General features: G+C 31.5%; 1 protein-coding gene across 2 annotated transcripts; it reads left to right on the forward strand.

Moving 5' to 3' along the window:
• The first annotated feature begins 7,361 nt into the window (after positions 1 to 7,361).
• On the forward strand, positions 7,362 to 14,350 carry LOC120091970 (beta-glucosidase 44-like). Of its 2 annotated transcripts, XM_090316854.1 has the most exons (12): positions 7,363 to 7,764; positions 7,863 to 7,921; positions 8,368 to 8,443; positions 8,555 to 8,626; positions 8,809 to 8,896; positions 10,530 to 10,782; positions 11,697 to 11,812; positions 12,241 to 12,458; positions 13,128 to 13,159; positions 13,257 to 13,359; positions 13,943 to 14,055; positions 14,148 to 14,350. In XM_090316854.1, exons 1-12 carry the CDS (start codon positions 7,512 to 7,514, stop codon positions 14,169 to 14,171), a joined length of 1,407 nt encoding a protein of 468 aa, XP_090172980.1. In that variant the 5' UTR covers positions 7,363 to 7,511; the 3' UTR covers positions 14,172 to 14,350. The 2 variants fall into 2 exon arrangements, with proteins under 2 accessions (XP_038906085.1, XP_090172980.1); XM_039050157.2 differs by having other exon boundaries at positions 7,362 to 7,764; positions 13,943 to 14,350.
• The last annotated feature ends 93 nt before the right edge of the window (positions 14,351 to 14,443 follow it).

The raw sequence follows: 14,443 nt of genomic DNA on the forward strand, positions 1-14,443 counted from the left end.
GGATAAAAATATAATATGATTATATTTACTAATTAATTAGTTGGTTAATTATATGATAATTAATCCAAAATTTACGTTCGGACGTGGGTTAGTGGGGCAACGTCGGTTATTGTAATCGATGAGTTAAAATGAAAATGGTTTTCATTTTGATCAATCGCCTGAAGAGAAATCGTAAGAGTGCGCACTGGAGAATAGAGAATGATCGCTTAAGAAAATTGAGAGCCTATACGATAGTTGCTCTTCTTCTAGACGATCGTTTACCTCGCGCCTAAACAATCGCACACTATCGCCTACACGATCGCATAGCTTCTCTAAACGATTGTATACCTTTTCCTAAACGATCGTTCAGTAAATCCTACACGATCGTGTAGCTCCTCCTAGACAATAAACATTTTTGCTATGCGATAACGTCTTTCTCCATCCCACTTGCTTATCGCCTACACGATTCGTGTTTCCTCCTTCCTCTACCAAATTCACAAAGACCACCCTTTGGGTTTTCACTCCGAGAATACCCGGGGCTCTTTAGTAGTGGTGTCGTCCCTGTTGCGGTCACGAGTTCACGGTTGTTCGTGCTGCTGCAATCGACACTTCCGCTGGGTGTTGGTAGATCACGTGGAGGTTTTCGCTGCATTGGAGTTCCGAAGTGTGAAGAACGTCTTCAACTGGTATGGAACTTTCTTCCTTGTTATTTATCTTGTTCATAGCATGCCGATAATTATTGTTTGTTTGCATTACTGTATGTATTGAATGTATAATATGTATTTCGGTCACGGTGAGATGAGAGTGATCCGAACACGCTCATGGAACTCTTAGATATGAGATCCTTCAGATAGAAAGGCTAAAGCTTAGAAGACTACTAAAAGATCAGAAGACTCTTTGATTCATAAAGTCAAAAACTCGAGAGACGATCGAGAGAAAAATTTAAAGACTCCAACGGAAATCTAGAGAAAACTCAGAAAGCAACCACTCTCCAAACTCATAAGAACAAACTGAAAGTTCTCAAGACTAATCAACATCAAGAATAAACTGCAAAGGCCTCAAGATAAATCCACCTTCAAGAATCATTGACAAAGCACTCAAGACAAATCAACATTAAAAACAAGTTGCATAGTGTAATGACCCAAAATTTTAATATGTTTCTAGGACGCTACTCTATGCATAGGCTTGACAATACATTTTCTCAAAGAATAATAAAATAAAAGAATAAGAATTTTTTTTATTTAATTTAAATAATGCTCCAATAAGCAAAGGTGAGAAATCATTACAAAAAAAAAAAAAAAATTACCGTTCGAGGTACCCTTAACCTAAATTTAAAATGAATAACAAGTAAATAATCAATAAATAAAATCAATGAATATTTCAGAAAATTCTAAAAACGCCAACTTCTAAACCAGACTCCAATACTTAAATCCTAAATGCAGAAGTAATAAAACGTCCAAATGGCCAGGTCACGGATCTCTTTTGTCATGCGCCAGTCTATCGTTACCCCTACCTGAAAAGCATGAAAAGAAAATGATGAGTATATAAATATACTCAGTAAGCAGCCCACTACTGGGCCCACTCAGTGATCTGTTAGTCTTCCCATTGGGCCAAAGTGCACAAGGGCATCATAAGCGTAGGCATAGGCATAGGCATAAGGGGCGAACCCGAAGGTATGCTTTCATAAATAATGACCTCCGTGGGCACTAACATAGACATAGGTGGTGGTCCCAAAAAGGGACACTGTACATAAGCATAGAGTGTGGCCCGAAGGTTCACAATATGCGATGTGCATAGCCCAATGGTAACACTAATAGTCACTAGAATCTTAAACAGACATAAGCATGCAAACAAGATCATAGATCATAAGGTCACGCCTCATGCCAAGACCATCCAACAGTTCACAATTTACCCACCAAATCCAATTTTGCAACATACAATACTGACATACAGTGGCATAAGCATAAGCTTTCAAAATTCTCATCAGACCAGTATGCATACCAAAATAGTTTATTCCAACCAAGGAACCAATACGTTACACATGCTTAGCAACCAAACTCTAATTATCAACCAAATCCCTCTTTGACTCGAGGACGCTCGAATTGCCCTAGAATAAACCAATTTAATGTTAAACCTTATAAACACAACCTATTCACCCAAACTGCAAAAAAAAAAAAAAAAAAAAAAAACTCCAAACCACTCACCCAAAAGAATGCCGACATAACCAGAACTACACTGAGCTCCAAGAACGGAATCCAAAACAGTCCTAAGCCAAGCTGAAATGTTTCAAAAATAAATTCTAAAATCTAATAAACACCAACATTCACCAAACCAACTGGGAAACGAGATTTAAATCAGAACAATCAATACAGCTTACCAAAAGGCGCCTAAGCGAACCTTGATGCTGCTGGACAGTACCGAAAAAATATCTTGAAATCCTGAATTGAGCAACAACGCACCCTGAGTAAACTTAAATCAGACCAAAAATCGGTAGCCATTCAAAACCCATTAACTAAAAACCAAAAAAGAATTTAAATCTCATCAAAACCAAGTTCTTGGCGAAACAGAAATGGTCGGTGACTGGCAGACGCAAGAATGGAAACGGAAAAAAATCGAAGAAGCTCGGCTGGTAGGAAGCGGCGCGGCTGGAAGCAACGGTCGAGTGGCATGGCTAGAAGCAAACGCAACTTCGTGCGGCTAGAACGATCGAGACCTATGGTCGAACGGCGGACGATGGACGAAGATGAGGCGTGCTGGGCTGAGCCGTGAGGAGGCGGCGGTGGAAAAGTTGGGTGAAGGGGAGCTTCGTGAGGGCTGGAAGGAGGAAGAAGAAAGGAAAAAGAAAAAAAAGAATTTTTTATTTTCTTGCATGCAAACCGAGGTTCCCTAATTCCTTATTTATAACCATTTGCCCTACTAAACCATAATTCCCCTTCTCTTTTCCTTAATTAATTATTATCTCTCTCCTTTTTTTAATATATATATATATATTTTTTCCAAAATCCCCTAACTATTTTCAATGTAATTTCAAACTCAAAATAAAAGAGAACAAGACGGATTTTACTTTACGATCTTTGGGGCGGTACCATGATTCTCACACGATCATGATTAGCATTAAGGGAAACTCCAATCCCAACCCACTTTTTGTTTGACTCTTTGAAGCTTCATCGGACCTTAGGCGAGGTTCTTTCATCTTCAACTCTCGTCAACCAACCCATGGACAACTATCCAACTCGGGACTTTCTGGACTTCCATCGATTCGGACATAGACATAGACCCTTTTCGGTCCTTGTCGAATCAAAACGACATACTAGTTGCTACATCAAACTTCTAGCCCATGGGAAAGGGTGCAAGCTGGCACATTCGTGTCGCCCGATGGTCCATGAGACCCCATTCTCGATGAAAGATGTCCAAGACACTTGTCTTGCAACATTTACCCACACCATGACATACACATGTGCCATGGGGTTGCCCACTTAGGCCACAGGGCCCAGAGGTGGTGGAGAGTTGACACCATGCCTCTCCTTTATAGTGCATTTTGAACATTTTCCTCTTTGCCACCCTTACATATGAAATGTGGCGAACTGTCACTCACCAAACGTAGAGCACCCGTCTGAACTCCGATTGACATAAAATTCGACGTACTTGCATATCTTATCAATATGCATCTAACTTTAGAGCCGCTTGTCCAAACTCGTGACGGAACCCCATCTTTCAAGGTCATGGCCCGGGGGCCCAACTGGCCCCTACGGAGCTTATCATTGACACCACCGATGACAAGGTTGCTTGTCCTTTCACTTAATGTTCAACATGGCATGCTCGCCCATTTATATTGGTGCGTTGGATGATGAACCGTTCTCCTCGGTCGCATCATGGCACTTCTCTTGGCCCTTTGTCTTTTCCTGATGTGTCGACACTCACGTGTTGCCACTACACTGTCTACACAAGTGGGGTCATAATCTACTATCTCAAAGTTAGACTGCGACACTTTCCCCTACTTAAATTGTCATCGTCCTCGATGACACACTTGGGCAAGCAATCCACTTTCATTCTCGTGGATTGCAACAATCTCCCGCATTTAATCTCGGCATCGTCCCGATGATGATCCAAACTCGGGTTGGCTTGCTAACGAACTCGCTGAAATAATGTGTGTTAGACCAAGTATGGAAAGTGCCAATACGTATAGCCTATCCACGGGCCTCCTCGCACCCCACTCTAGGACTTGGCCTCCGAAACTCTACAACATACGCACGGCAAAAGCTTTGGCATCCTCTCGCCTCCACTAACAAGGAATATCTTTTCATCCCACACAACTTGCCCGTCACCACAACTATAACACATACTCTCTAAGCACACATCAAGATGCACCCCTCGAGGTGAGACTCATAAGCCTACCACGGAATTTCACTCATCATGGCACTTACCTACACGTTTGCAATGTCGGACAACAAAACACAACCCCCTCTTTCGCCGACACTACACTTTAGCCGACTCCCTAGCCACCTCATGTAGTAACGCTGCGAAGATGCTTCTCTTGCTATGCAGCTTCTCTTCTCTTTCTCTGAACTGCCAGACTGTTGGTCATCTCCAATACGCACTGGCCCCAACAACTGTGACGCCACCCCACTTAGGCATGTGGAATGACTTAAGGGACACACTAGCTCCACAAAGGGAGCATTCTCACGGGACAACAACCCATTCTTGCGAGTTGTTTTCCAATCACTTGGCTCTACTAGCCATGACGTCCGCCCATACAGATTTTTTATGCACAAAGGCACTTGATCGACGCATGTCTCCCTGACCCCCAGTTCTTTTGCTTGCAACCATTAGCACTGTCTTTCTTGTGGTAATGGTTCTTTCGAAGGCACCCTACCTGGTACACCTGTTGTGCTTCTTCTTGCTAAGGTTGCTTGTCCTTTCACTTAATGTTCAATATGGCATGTCCACCCACTTAGGTTGGTGTGTTAGATGATGCATCGTCCTACTCGATCGCATCATGACACTTCTCTTGGCCCTCTGTCTTTGTCTGATGTGTGGACACTCACGTGTCGCCACGATACTGTCTATACAAGTGGGGTCACAATCTACTATCTCAAAGTTAGATTGTAACACATAGCACTCACGATAAATTTGCTTTTTGAAAAAAAGCATCAAATAATCATTCATTGGAGACTGTACTCACTATAGTATACTTAACTCAATACAAATACAAAGTTAACCTCAACAAATTAAATTTCTTTGGAAATCTCGTCCAACATAGATTATTTATGAAGTTTTATCAAACCATAAAAACTAAATTTTGAATTTTAAAACGACTAGTATTTGACCACTTGCATTGCAGGTGTGTTTAATAATTTTAAATAATTTAGATGAAATAGTGTTAGTTAAGATTATATATATATAATTGTCAATGTTCAATATTCTTTTTATGACTTTAAGATATATATAGTTCCTGTTAGGTTTGTGTTTTTATTTTCAATTTTATATTTTTTCTAACCGATCAATTTTTTAAAAGTAAAAAAAAAAAAAAATGGTTATCAAAGGCAACTTTTCATGAGTTTTCTTAATCAAAGGCGAATGGCGAGACTGAGAGAGACAACTTCTTGCCTCGCCTCGCCTCCGCTCTTTTTTTCTTTTCTTTTTTTTTTTAAATAAAAATAAATAAACAATAGAGAACGTGAATCACAAATATTTATTTTAATATTTAACAAAAAAATATTTATTTTAATTAAAAAAAATATGTAACATTATCAACAGAATTTCGCAGCTTTTTCCATTTATTGATATTTTAGAGCGTTGTTCGTGATTCGTTTTTCTTTTTCAAATTATTATTAAGATATAATATTATAAGATTTTGCTTCTGTGTCAAATAATCATTGATAAAGATTGTGAAATACTATATATATATATATTTTTTCTTACTTCAAAGTTATATTACAATTATTTCTATATTATTAAGCTTAAAATTAATATGCATACCATAAAATGTTAAAATATACTATTTTTTTTATTCAAAATAATCAATGTCATGAAGTTTATATAATATTTATTTCACATGCAAGATACATTTCAATTTTATCTTATCTTTTAGAATACACTTTATGAGAACACATTTTGTATATTTGTATTTGGAAATGAGATTTAATTTCTTTACATTTAAAAAAGTAACATTATTTTTTTTTTAGTTAAACAGAAAGTTCGAATCTACACATTTGGATTAAAAGATACAACAAATGTGAGAAAACAATCACAATCTTTTAAAACCAAATACTAAAAATAAATGTCTCATTTCATAACTATTTAGATTTTTGTTTTAAAAAATTAAATTTATAAACATTAATTTAACCTATTGATTTCTATAATACATTTTAGTTCTCAAAATCTAAACAATTTTTGAAAACTAAAAAAACCAAATCAAATAGTTTTAAGAATTTATATTTTATCTTTAGAATTTGACTTAAAACTCATAAGTTTATTTAGAAAAACAGAGATCGTAGTTAGAAAACTATGAAAAACGAAAACAAACAGAATTTTCACTTCAGAAACAAAAGTCAAACTATTTATCAAAGGGCCATAATTTTTAGTTTTTTATTTCTTATTTTTGAAAATTGTAATTGTTTTCTAACAATTTTTTACCATTATCTTCATCTTTTCTAAGTAGATTTTTGTGTCCTTAGCCAAATTCTAAAATAAAAACTATGTTTTTCTTTTTAATTTTCAAATATTGTCGTGAAATTTCAATTTAAAATAAAGAAATTATACGTGAAAGTAGTGTTTTTAAATTTAGTTTTAAAAGAATAAAATCGAAAATCAAATAATCATCAAAACAGGATCCAATTACACTCTCAATTAAACTATAAAAAAGGATTCAAATGATTATCAAACATGGACCTGATTTTTAAAATCATTACTTAGTTTGCTTTTGTTTTTTTCAAATTTATTTAAGAGTTTTAATGTTTCTTTTAAAAAAAATACAAACGATTATAAAAGAAATTGATTGTAAACCAACACAGTTCTCAAAAGTTGAAAATCAAAATCATTATCAAACTGACTTACACGTCATCATATACTCTTTTTTTTTTCCTCGTACAATTAATGTTGCACTGAAATTTTAAAAGATAAAACAAAATTTCATTACAAGTTTATCTTATCCAATTATTTATTACCATTAATGGATATTAGAAAAAAGTTTATCTTATCCAATTATTTATTACCATTAATGGATATATTAGAAAAAAGTTTATCCACTATCTTATAAATGTTAAGAATAAAAGTCTGTCCACCTTCATTAGCAATTTTAATTCATTCATTTCAATAGCTTACTTTAAACATTACAAAAAGAATGATCTCTTTCCAAAAATACTCTAACTAAAATAATAATAATAATAATAATAATAATAATAAAATCTTCCAGAATCCCAAAATCATATCTGAGAAATCATAAAAAAAAAATCTTCATTTCTCATGTTATATAAACTCAAACTAGCTTATAAAAGCAAAGCAAAGATAGTTTAATTATCTCAAACTCATTTATGAATATGGAACGTTGTTGTATCTTCTTTGTAATTTTTGTGTTTTTAATTAACCTAAGTCGGGCCGAGCCGATCGACCGATCTTATGGTTTCGATTTCTCGAAGATTCGGTTCGATACGGGAGGACTAAGTAGAGATGCATTTCCAAAAGGATTTACATTTGGAACTGCAACTTCAGCTTATCAAGTAGAAGGAATGGCCGACAAAGATGGTCGAGGACAAAGTATTTGGGATCCTTACGTTAAAATTCCAGGTTTTTTTTAAACATGTTTTTCAATTATTTTGTTTTTTTGTTTTTTTTTTTTCTCAATTTCTTTGTAATTTTTTATATATAATTTTGAGATTAAATAGGTAATATTGTTGGTAATGCCACTGGAGAAGTTGCTGTAGATCAATACCACCGATATAAGGTCTGTACAAAAACTAATATTGAAAATTTGAGACTCGAATTGATAACCGTTTTGGGTTTTTGGTTTTTGAAAATTAAATTTATCAACGTACATCTTTTCATTGGTTTTTTTCCATATGCTAAGATTTTTCAAAATGAACTTGTTTTTATTCTACAATTTTCAAAAATCAAAATTAAAATAGTTAGACTCTACTTGGCAATGATTTCGATTTGAGTTTTCTAATTTTAAAATTTATGCTCTTACTTTCTTCTAAATTTAATACTATGATTCTCATATATTTTGAATTAACACTTGAATTCTTAGTCAAATTTCAAAAACAAAAACAAATTTTTAAAAACTATTTTTTACGAAGAAACTTATTGCAAAAATCAATCCCTTAAAATTAAATAGTTATCGAAAGAGGCCTTAAAATTTTGGTTAATATCATTTTTTTCCATATTATTCAGGAAGATGTTGATATTATGAAAAGATTCAGCTTTGATGCATATCGGTTTTCGATCTCGTGGCCGAGGATATTTCCAAGTAATTAACCTAACATTAATACATTATTGATTGAATTAAGTTTACTTAATCATTAAAGTAATCAAGTTCACTTTTAATTTTACCTTTTTCCTTATGTTTTTTTTTAAATAGATGGAACTGGTGAAGTAAATTGGAAGGGTGTTGCTTATTACAACAGATTGATTGATTATATGATTGACCAAGGTAATTCTAATTTTTTTTAATATATATATATATATATATATATATATATATATATTTAAATTTTCTTATGTAATTACTGATGAGATTTGGTAGCTATGAATGTTTAATTGGTTGTATTTAAATATTATCATCTTGGATTTTAATCAAAGTATAATTATTTTGTGTTTTATGATATTATGTAGGCATTACTCCATATGCAAATCTGTACCATTATGATCTTCCATTGACACTTCAAGAGAGATATGGAGGCTTATTGGGGAAGCAAATTGTGTAAGTTTTGAAATGAATTGTCAAGCCAAAAATAAATAATAAATAATAAATAATAAAAAAATTAGCTTAATTTCTATTTAATCCATAAATTTTAAAATGTTACATATTTAATCTTTAAGTTTTGAATTAGGTCTCAATTTAGTCCCTAGCTTTCAAAATGTTACAAATTTACTCTTGATATTTGAATTTTGCTTCAATTTAGTCCCATGTTTTGAGATTTACACTTTTGACCTCGATTATTCACTAAATACTCATTTTTCGTTTTTAATATTACTTTATGTTAATAAATTAAAAATCATTAAAAGAATTATAGTTAATTAAATTTCATTAGTTATACCACTTTTAACATCAAATTTAAAGTTTCACTTTGTAATTATTTTTAATTAATTAGTAGAAATTGACATCAATGATTAAAATGAATATTTAATAAAAAACTGAGGTTAAATATGTAAATCTTAAAAATCTAGAAACCAAACTGAAACGAAACTCAAATCTCAAGGGTAAAATTATAATATTTTGAAACTTAGAAACTAGATTGAAACAAAACTCAAAACTTAAAGACCAAATGTGTAAAGATTCGAGAATCTAGACGAAATAGAAATTAAACTAAAAAATTAGAGAAAAATGTAATTTTCTTTTAATAAAAAAAACCCTTTCCAAAAAAAGAAAAAAAAAAAGGTTAAATGATACAAATCAATTATGCTCACAAACTTTTTCATTTTTATGCTTAAACATTGAAATAGTTAAGTTATACTTTTAATGAAAAAGTTAAATTGCATAAGATACCCTAACTTTGATGTATTTTACAATTATGCTCCTATATTTTGAAAAATAACATTTTGAACTTCGAAATTATTTCGAAAAGTTCTAGATTTTTCTTTTTTCATTAAAATAAGATGAAAAATGACAACAAACAACGACTTTATTAACATTTTTGTGACCATATTTTTTTGACAATTTTTCACCGTGGTTAATATATTCATATCAGTACAAAAATATCAAATTCTTTAATTATTTATTGACAATGGTAACTTCTCCTATGGTAGATTTATATCATTGTCAATAATTGTTTGTTGTTAACAACAATGTAATGTCATTGAAAGGTATTTCTTGATATAAATTTGAGAGTTTAAGAATATAAGAATAAAACTTTAAGTCCAGTGCATAATTGAAACAGTTTAGGCCAAAGTTCAAGAGCATTTTGATTAACATTGTCACATCAATTTACACTAATTTTAAAATTTAATGACGAAAATAAAATTTAGTAACGAGAACCTAAAATGAATCTAATATGTAATATATGTAAGGTTTAAAATATCGATATTGATGGAAATATCAAGGCCTTAATTTTACAAAAATGTCAATCATGAAAACAACTATAAAATGTTATGATATAAATAGATATTTCTCACAAAAAAATTACAAGGAAAAAAAAACTAAAATAATATTTAAATTAGTAAACAAAAATTTTGTGTTTTTTTTTTTATAATAAATTTCAATTAAAATGTTTGGTGTTTGTATATTATTCACATGATTGATTTATTTTTTTGTTCACTTCCATATATCGATGTCCAAACTAAAGAAATGTGGAAATTTCGACATGTCAATGACGTAAATAATATCTATAATGCAGGAAGGATTTTGCTAAGTATGCGGAGTTTTGCTTCGAACACTTCGGAGATAGAGTGAAGAATTGGATGACATTTAACGAACCGAGAGTGATAGCGGCTTTAGGGTTTGACAATGGCATAAACCCTCCTTCAAGGTGTTCCAAAGAGTATGGAAATTGCACAAATGGGAACTCAGGGACTGAGCCTTACATTGCAGCTCACCACATGATTCTTTCTCATGCAGCAGCTGTGGATACATATAGAAAAAAATACCAAGTAAACTAAAACTAAACTCTCCATAAGCTTTCGATTTTGTATCTAATTTAGTTATCGAACTTTTATGTTGGTATTTGTCGTCTAATAAGTGTTAACTTTTAATTTTATGTCTGATTTAGGCCATGTTTGATAACCATTTTGTTTTTTTAAAATTAAACCTATATCGTTCACATTTTTTACCATGATTTATAATTATTGAATTCTTAGGCAAATTCCAAAAACAATAACAACTTTTTGAAAGTTAATTTTTCTAGTTCTTAAATTTTGATTTAATTTTTTAAAACCATAGGTGAAAAATAAATAATAAATGAAGAAATTTAAAGATGAAAGTAGTGTCCAGAGATTTAATTTTTCAAAAAAAAAAAAAAAAAAAAAACATGATGTTCACTAAACAAGACCTTAGTTTTTTAACTTACATGTTTGTGTTTGTTGTCTAATAGATTATAATTTTCAATTTTGTATCCAAGTTTGGTTTAAAAATTTTGTATCCAGTTTTTGAACTTTTAGGTTTGTGTCTATTAAGAGATTTCAATTTTATTCCATGCATTTTCAGTTAATGGATCCTTAACCTACTCAATTTTTTTAATTCACATATAAGTTATACACAAAACTAAAAGTTTAGGATCTTATCGCACAAAATTCAATTTTAAATCTTGATCAATGGATTTAAAATTTTGAATATGAGAAAAATTAGAAGTTCAAGGACCCATATTTAACAAAAAGTTTAAGGATTTTTTAGATACAAAATTAAAAGCTTCAAGTCATACTAGACTCTTTTTTTTTCTTTCTTTTTTTTTTCTTTTCTTTTTTTTTTTTTTTTTAATTTCATGGCCTTTATTTTGACATAAACTTGAACCTCCTTGTTATTATTTATTATTTTTCCAAATGCTTATAAACTATGCAAATATTTTCAGAAAGCACAAGGAGGCAGAATTGGGATCCTGTTGGATTTTGTGCATTATGAGCCTCTTACAAGGGGAAAAGAAGATAATTATGCAGCACAGAGAGCAAGAGATTTCCACATTGGCTGGTATTGTTTGTTTGTTTTTTGTTTTTTTTTTTTTAAAAAAAGAGAAAAATAAGTTTTCAAAACCGATTTGGCAATCATTTTGTTTTTTAAAATTAAACTTATGAACACTAATTCCACCTCCAACTTTCTTTCTTTGTTATCTATTTTTCACCAATAGTTTAAAAAACCAAACCAAATTTTGAGAACTTAAAAAAATAGCTTTCAAAAAGTCATTTTTATTTTTGAAATTTGATTAAAAAATCAATCATTTACTTAAGAACGATGCAAATCATTATAAAAAATATAGATGAAATAAACTTAATTTTAAAAAATACAAAAACGAAAACTAAATGGTTACCAAATGAAACCTAAATGATTTTGATTGTTGGTTTTTAATCAATATATATACATATATATATATATAAACTTTTTATATTTTGTGGGTTTAGGTTTTTGCATCCAATTACATATGGGGAATATCCAAGAACAATGCAAGAAATAGTTAAAGAAAGACTACCAAATTTTAGTGAAGAAGAGGTTTCTTTGGTGAAAGGATCAATAGACTTCTTGGGAATCAATCAATATACAACTTTCTATATGTTTAACCCAAATTCAACTCAACTTGATGCCCCTGGTTATCAGAATGATTGGAATGTTGGCTTTGCATGTACTCCCCCTCTCTCTCCTCTCTCTCTCTCTTAAAAAGAAAATTTTTTAGACTAAATTATGAAAATACTCCTCAACTTTGTACCTATTTCTAAAAGGTCTTGAAATTTTCAAACGTTTTAATAACACCCTTCAACTATGAAAAAAAAAAAAAAACGTTAAGAAATACACTCATCATCAGATTTTGATGGAAACTACTGATACTTTGTTTCAAGAATACCTATGTCATTATTGTATTCTTTTTAAAAGTTCAAATGTATATTTATTAACAATTTTCATCCAAAACTAATAACAGTAGTATTTTTTAATTTTTTTTAACAATGTTAAATTTATTAAAGTTTTAGACATTCTTTAAAAAAAGTACAAAGTTAAAACAACATTTTTATAATCTAACAAAAGAAAAAAAAAAAAAAAAAACTCTTAAGTTAGAGCATTTCTACCATAAGTGCTTGATCATTTTGCATTTTTATTACATACGGAATAAAAATAATAATTTATAGTATGTTTGAATTGACTTTCTAATATAAAAAATCATTAAAACTTTTGTCCACTTTGCGAAGTTACTTTCTCTTATTATTATTATGCTAATGTTTGGTGTTAATGTCATATCTTCTTCTCTACTAATTTTGTTAATTTTTTTCCCCATCTCTTACCTTTTGCTTTACCACAGTTGAAAAGAACGGAGTACCAATTGGTCCACGGGTAACACGTCATTTTTTAATTAACTTTTTATTAGTCTGATTACTCTTTTTTTAAGAGCCTATAAATTTGAATTAATATTGTATAATCAAATTTTCAGGCCTATTCTACTTGGCTTTACCAAGTCCCATGGGGAATGTATAAAGCCTTGATGTATGTCAAAGAGCGCTATGGGAACCCTAATGTTATTCTTTCGGAGAATGGTATGAATATGAACTAAATAAATTACATCTCATAGATTAAGTTCTCTTTTTGACCAATTGTTTTAATGGGCGGTCTTGATGTCATCTTAATTGGAATCGTTACTAAGACCAATACAAAACTTTTCATTATTATTTTTTTTTTTTTTGGGATTGATATCGCAATCTCGATAAGGACAATAATCAAGAATAGTTTTTGTGCTATTGGTATCGATATTGATTTTCTATTGAAGCTCCCAAGTCCATGGTACAAAGCCTAAAGAGCTCTCTTCAAGCTTTCCCAGTTGTCAGTGGAGCTCAAGATCAAGAAGACCAAAGAGGAATTGGATCGAATGAAGTTTTCGATACGGTGAACTCCGATTCAACGAAATGGAAATCTAATTTTTCAAAGAGGTGCAATAGAGTTGGGAAGAGGAGAAATGGGACGAAGTGTGAAGTTTTTTGTTGGTATTGGTACCAATCGCGTCCTAGATGGCAACATGACGATCCCATAAAAACAATGGGTCAAAAACAATGTTATTTGCAAAAAGTGAAAAACTCGTGCTATTTCTGACCATTGTTTTTTTTTTCTTTTCGCAATCAACAGGTAGAGATACACCCGACATACAACTCCCCGAAGCGCTCTTTGATTTAGAGAGAATTGAGTACTTCAAGTTGTACTTGCAAAATATGAAAAGAGCCATTGATGATGGAGCCAATGTAAGTGGTTACTTTGCTTGGTCTTTGCTAGATAACTTTGAATGGCTGTCAGGGTATACCTCTAGATTTGGCATTGTCTATGTTGACTACAGAAATGGCCTCAAGAGATATCCTAAGATGTCAGCTCATTGGTTCAAGCAAATGCTTCGGAGGAAGAATTAAATTTGGAATTGGGAATTTAGGGAATTTCTGTGATTCATTTGTAATAAAATGTTTTAGATTTCATTGAAGCTATGTTTGTTTTGAAATCTTGTGTAATAATAAAGTTCAGTTAGTCATTTGATGACTATGTTAATGTTGGGACAACTTAATTTGGAAAATTTTGTTTTGTCCAAACTGAAATAACTTTAAGCATAAAGTAACAAAAAGTACATTGCTAAGATTGAAA

Source organism: Benincasa hispida, chromosome 1 (assembly GCF_027475165.1).
Source record: "Benincasa hispida cultivar pf3 chromosome 1, pf3_genome.v1.1, whole genome shotgun sequence".
In the NCBI taxonomy this organism is placed as follows: Eukaryota; Viridiplantae; Streptophyta; class Magnoliopsida; order Cucurbitales; family Cucurbitaceae; genus Benincasa; species Benincasa hispida.

Excerpts from the sequence above, each read along its gene's own strand:
- LOC120091970 (XM_039050157.2), top strand. The coding sequence starts at position 7,512 with ATGAATATGGAACGTTGTTGTATCTTCTTTGTAATTTTTGTGTTTTTA. Across the intron at positions 8,444-8,554 it reads GTGGCCGAGGATATTTCCAA|ATGGAACTGGTGAAGTAAAT; the intron begins GTAATTAACCTA and ends TTTTTTAAATAG. Across the intron at positions 13,360-13,942 it reads TGTTATTCTTTCGGAGAATG|GTAGAGATACACCCGACATA; the intron begins GTATGAATATGA and ends CGCAATCAACAG.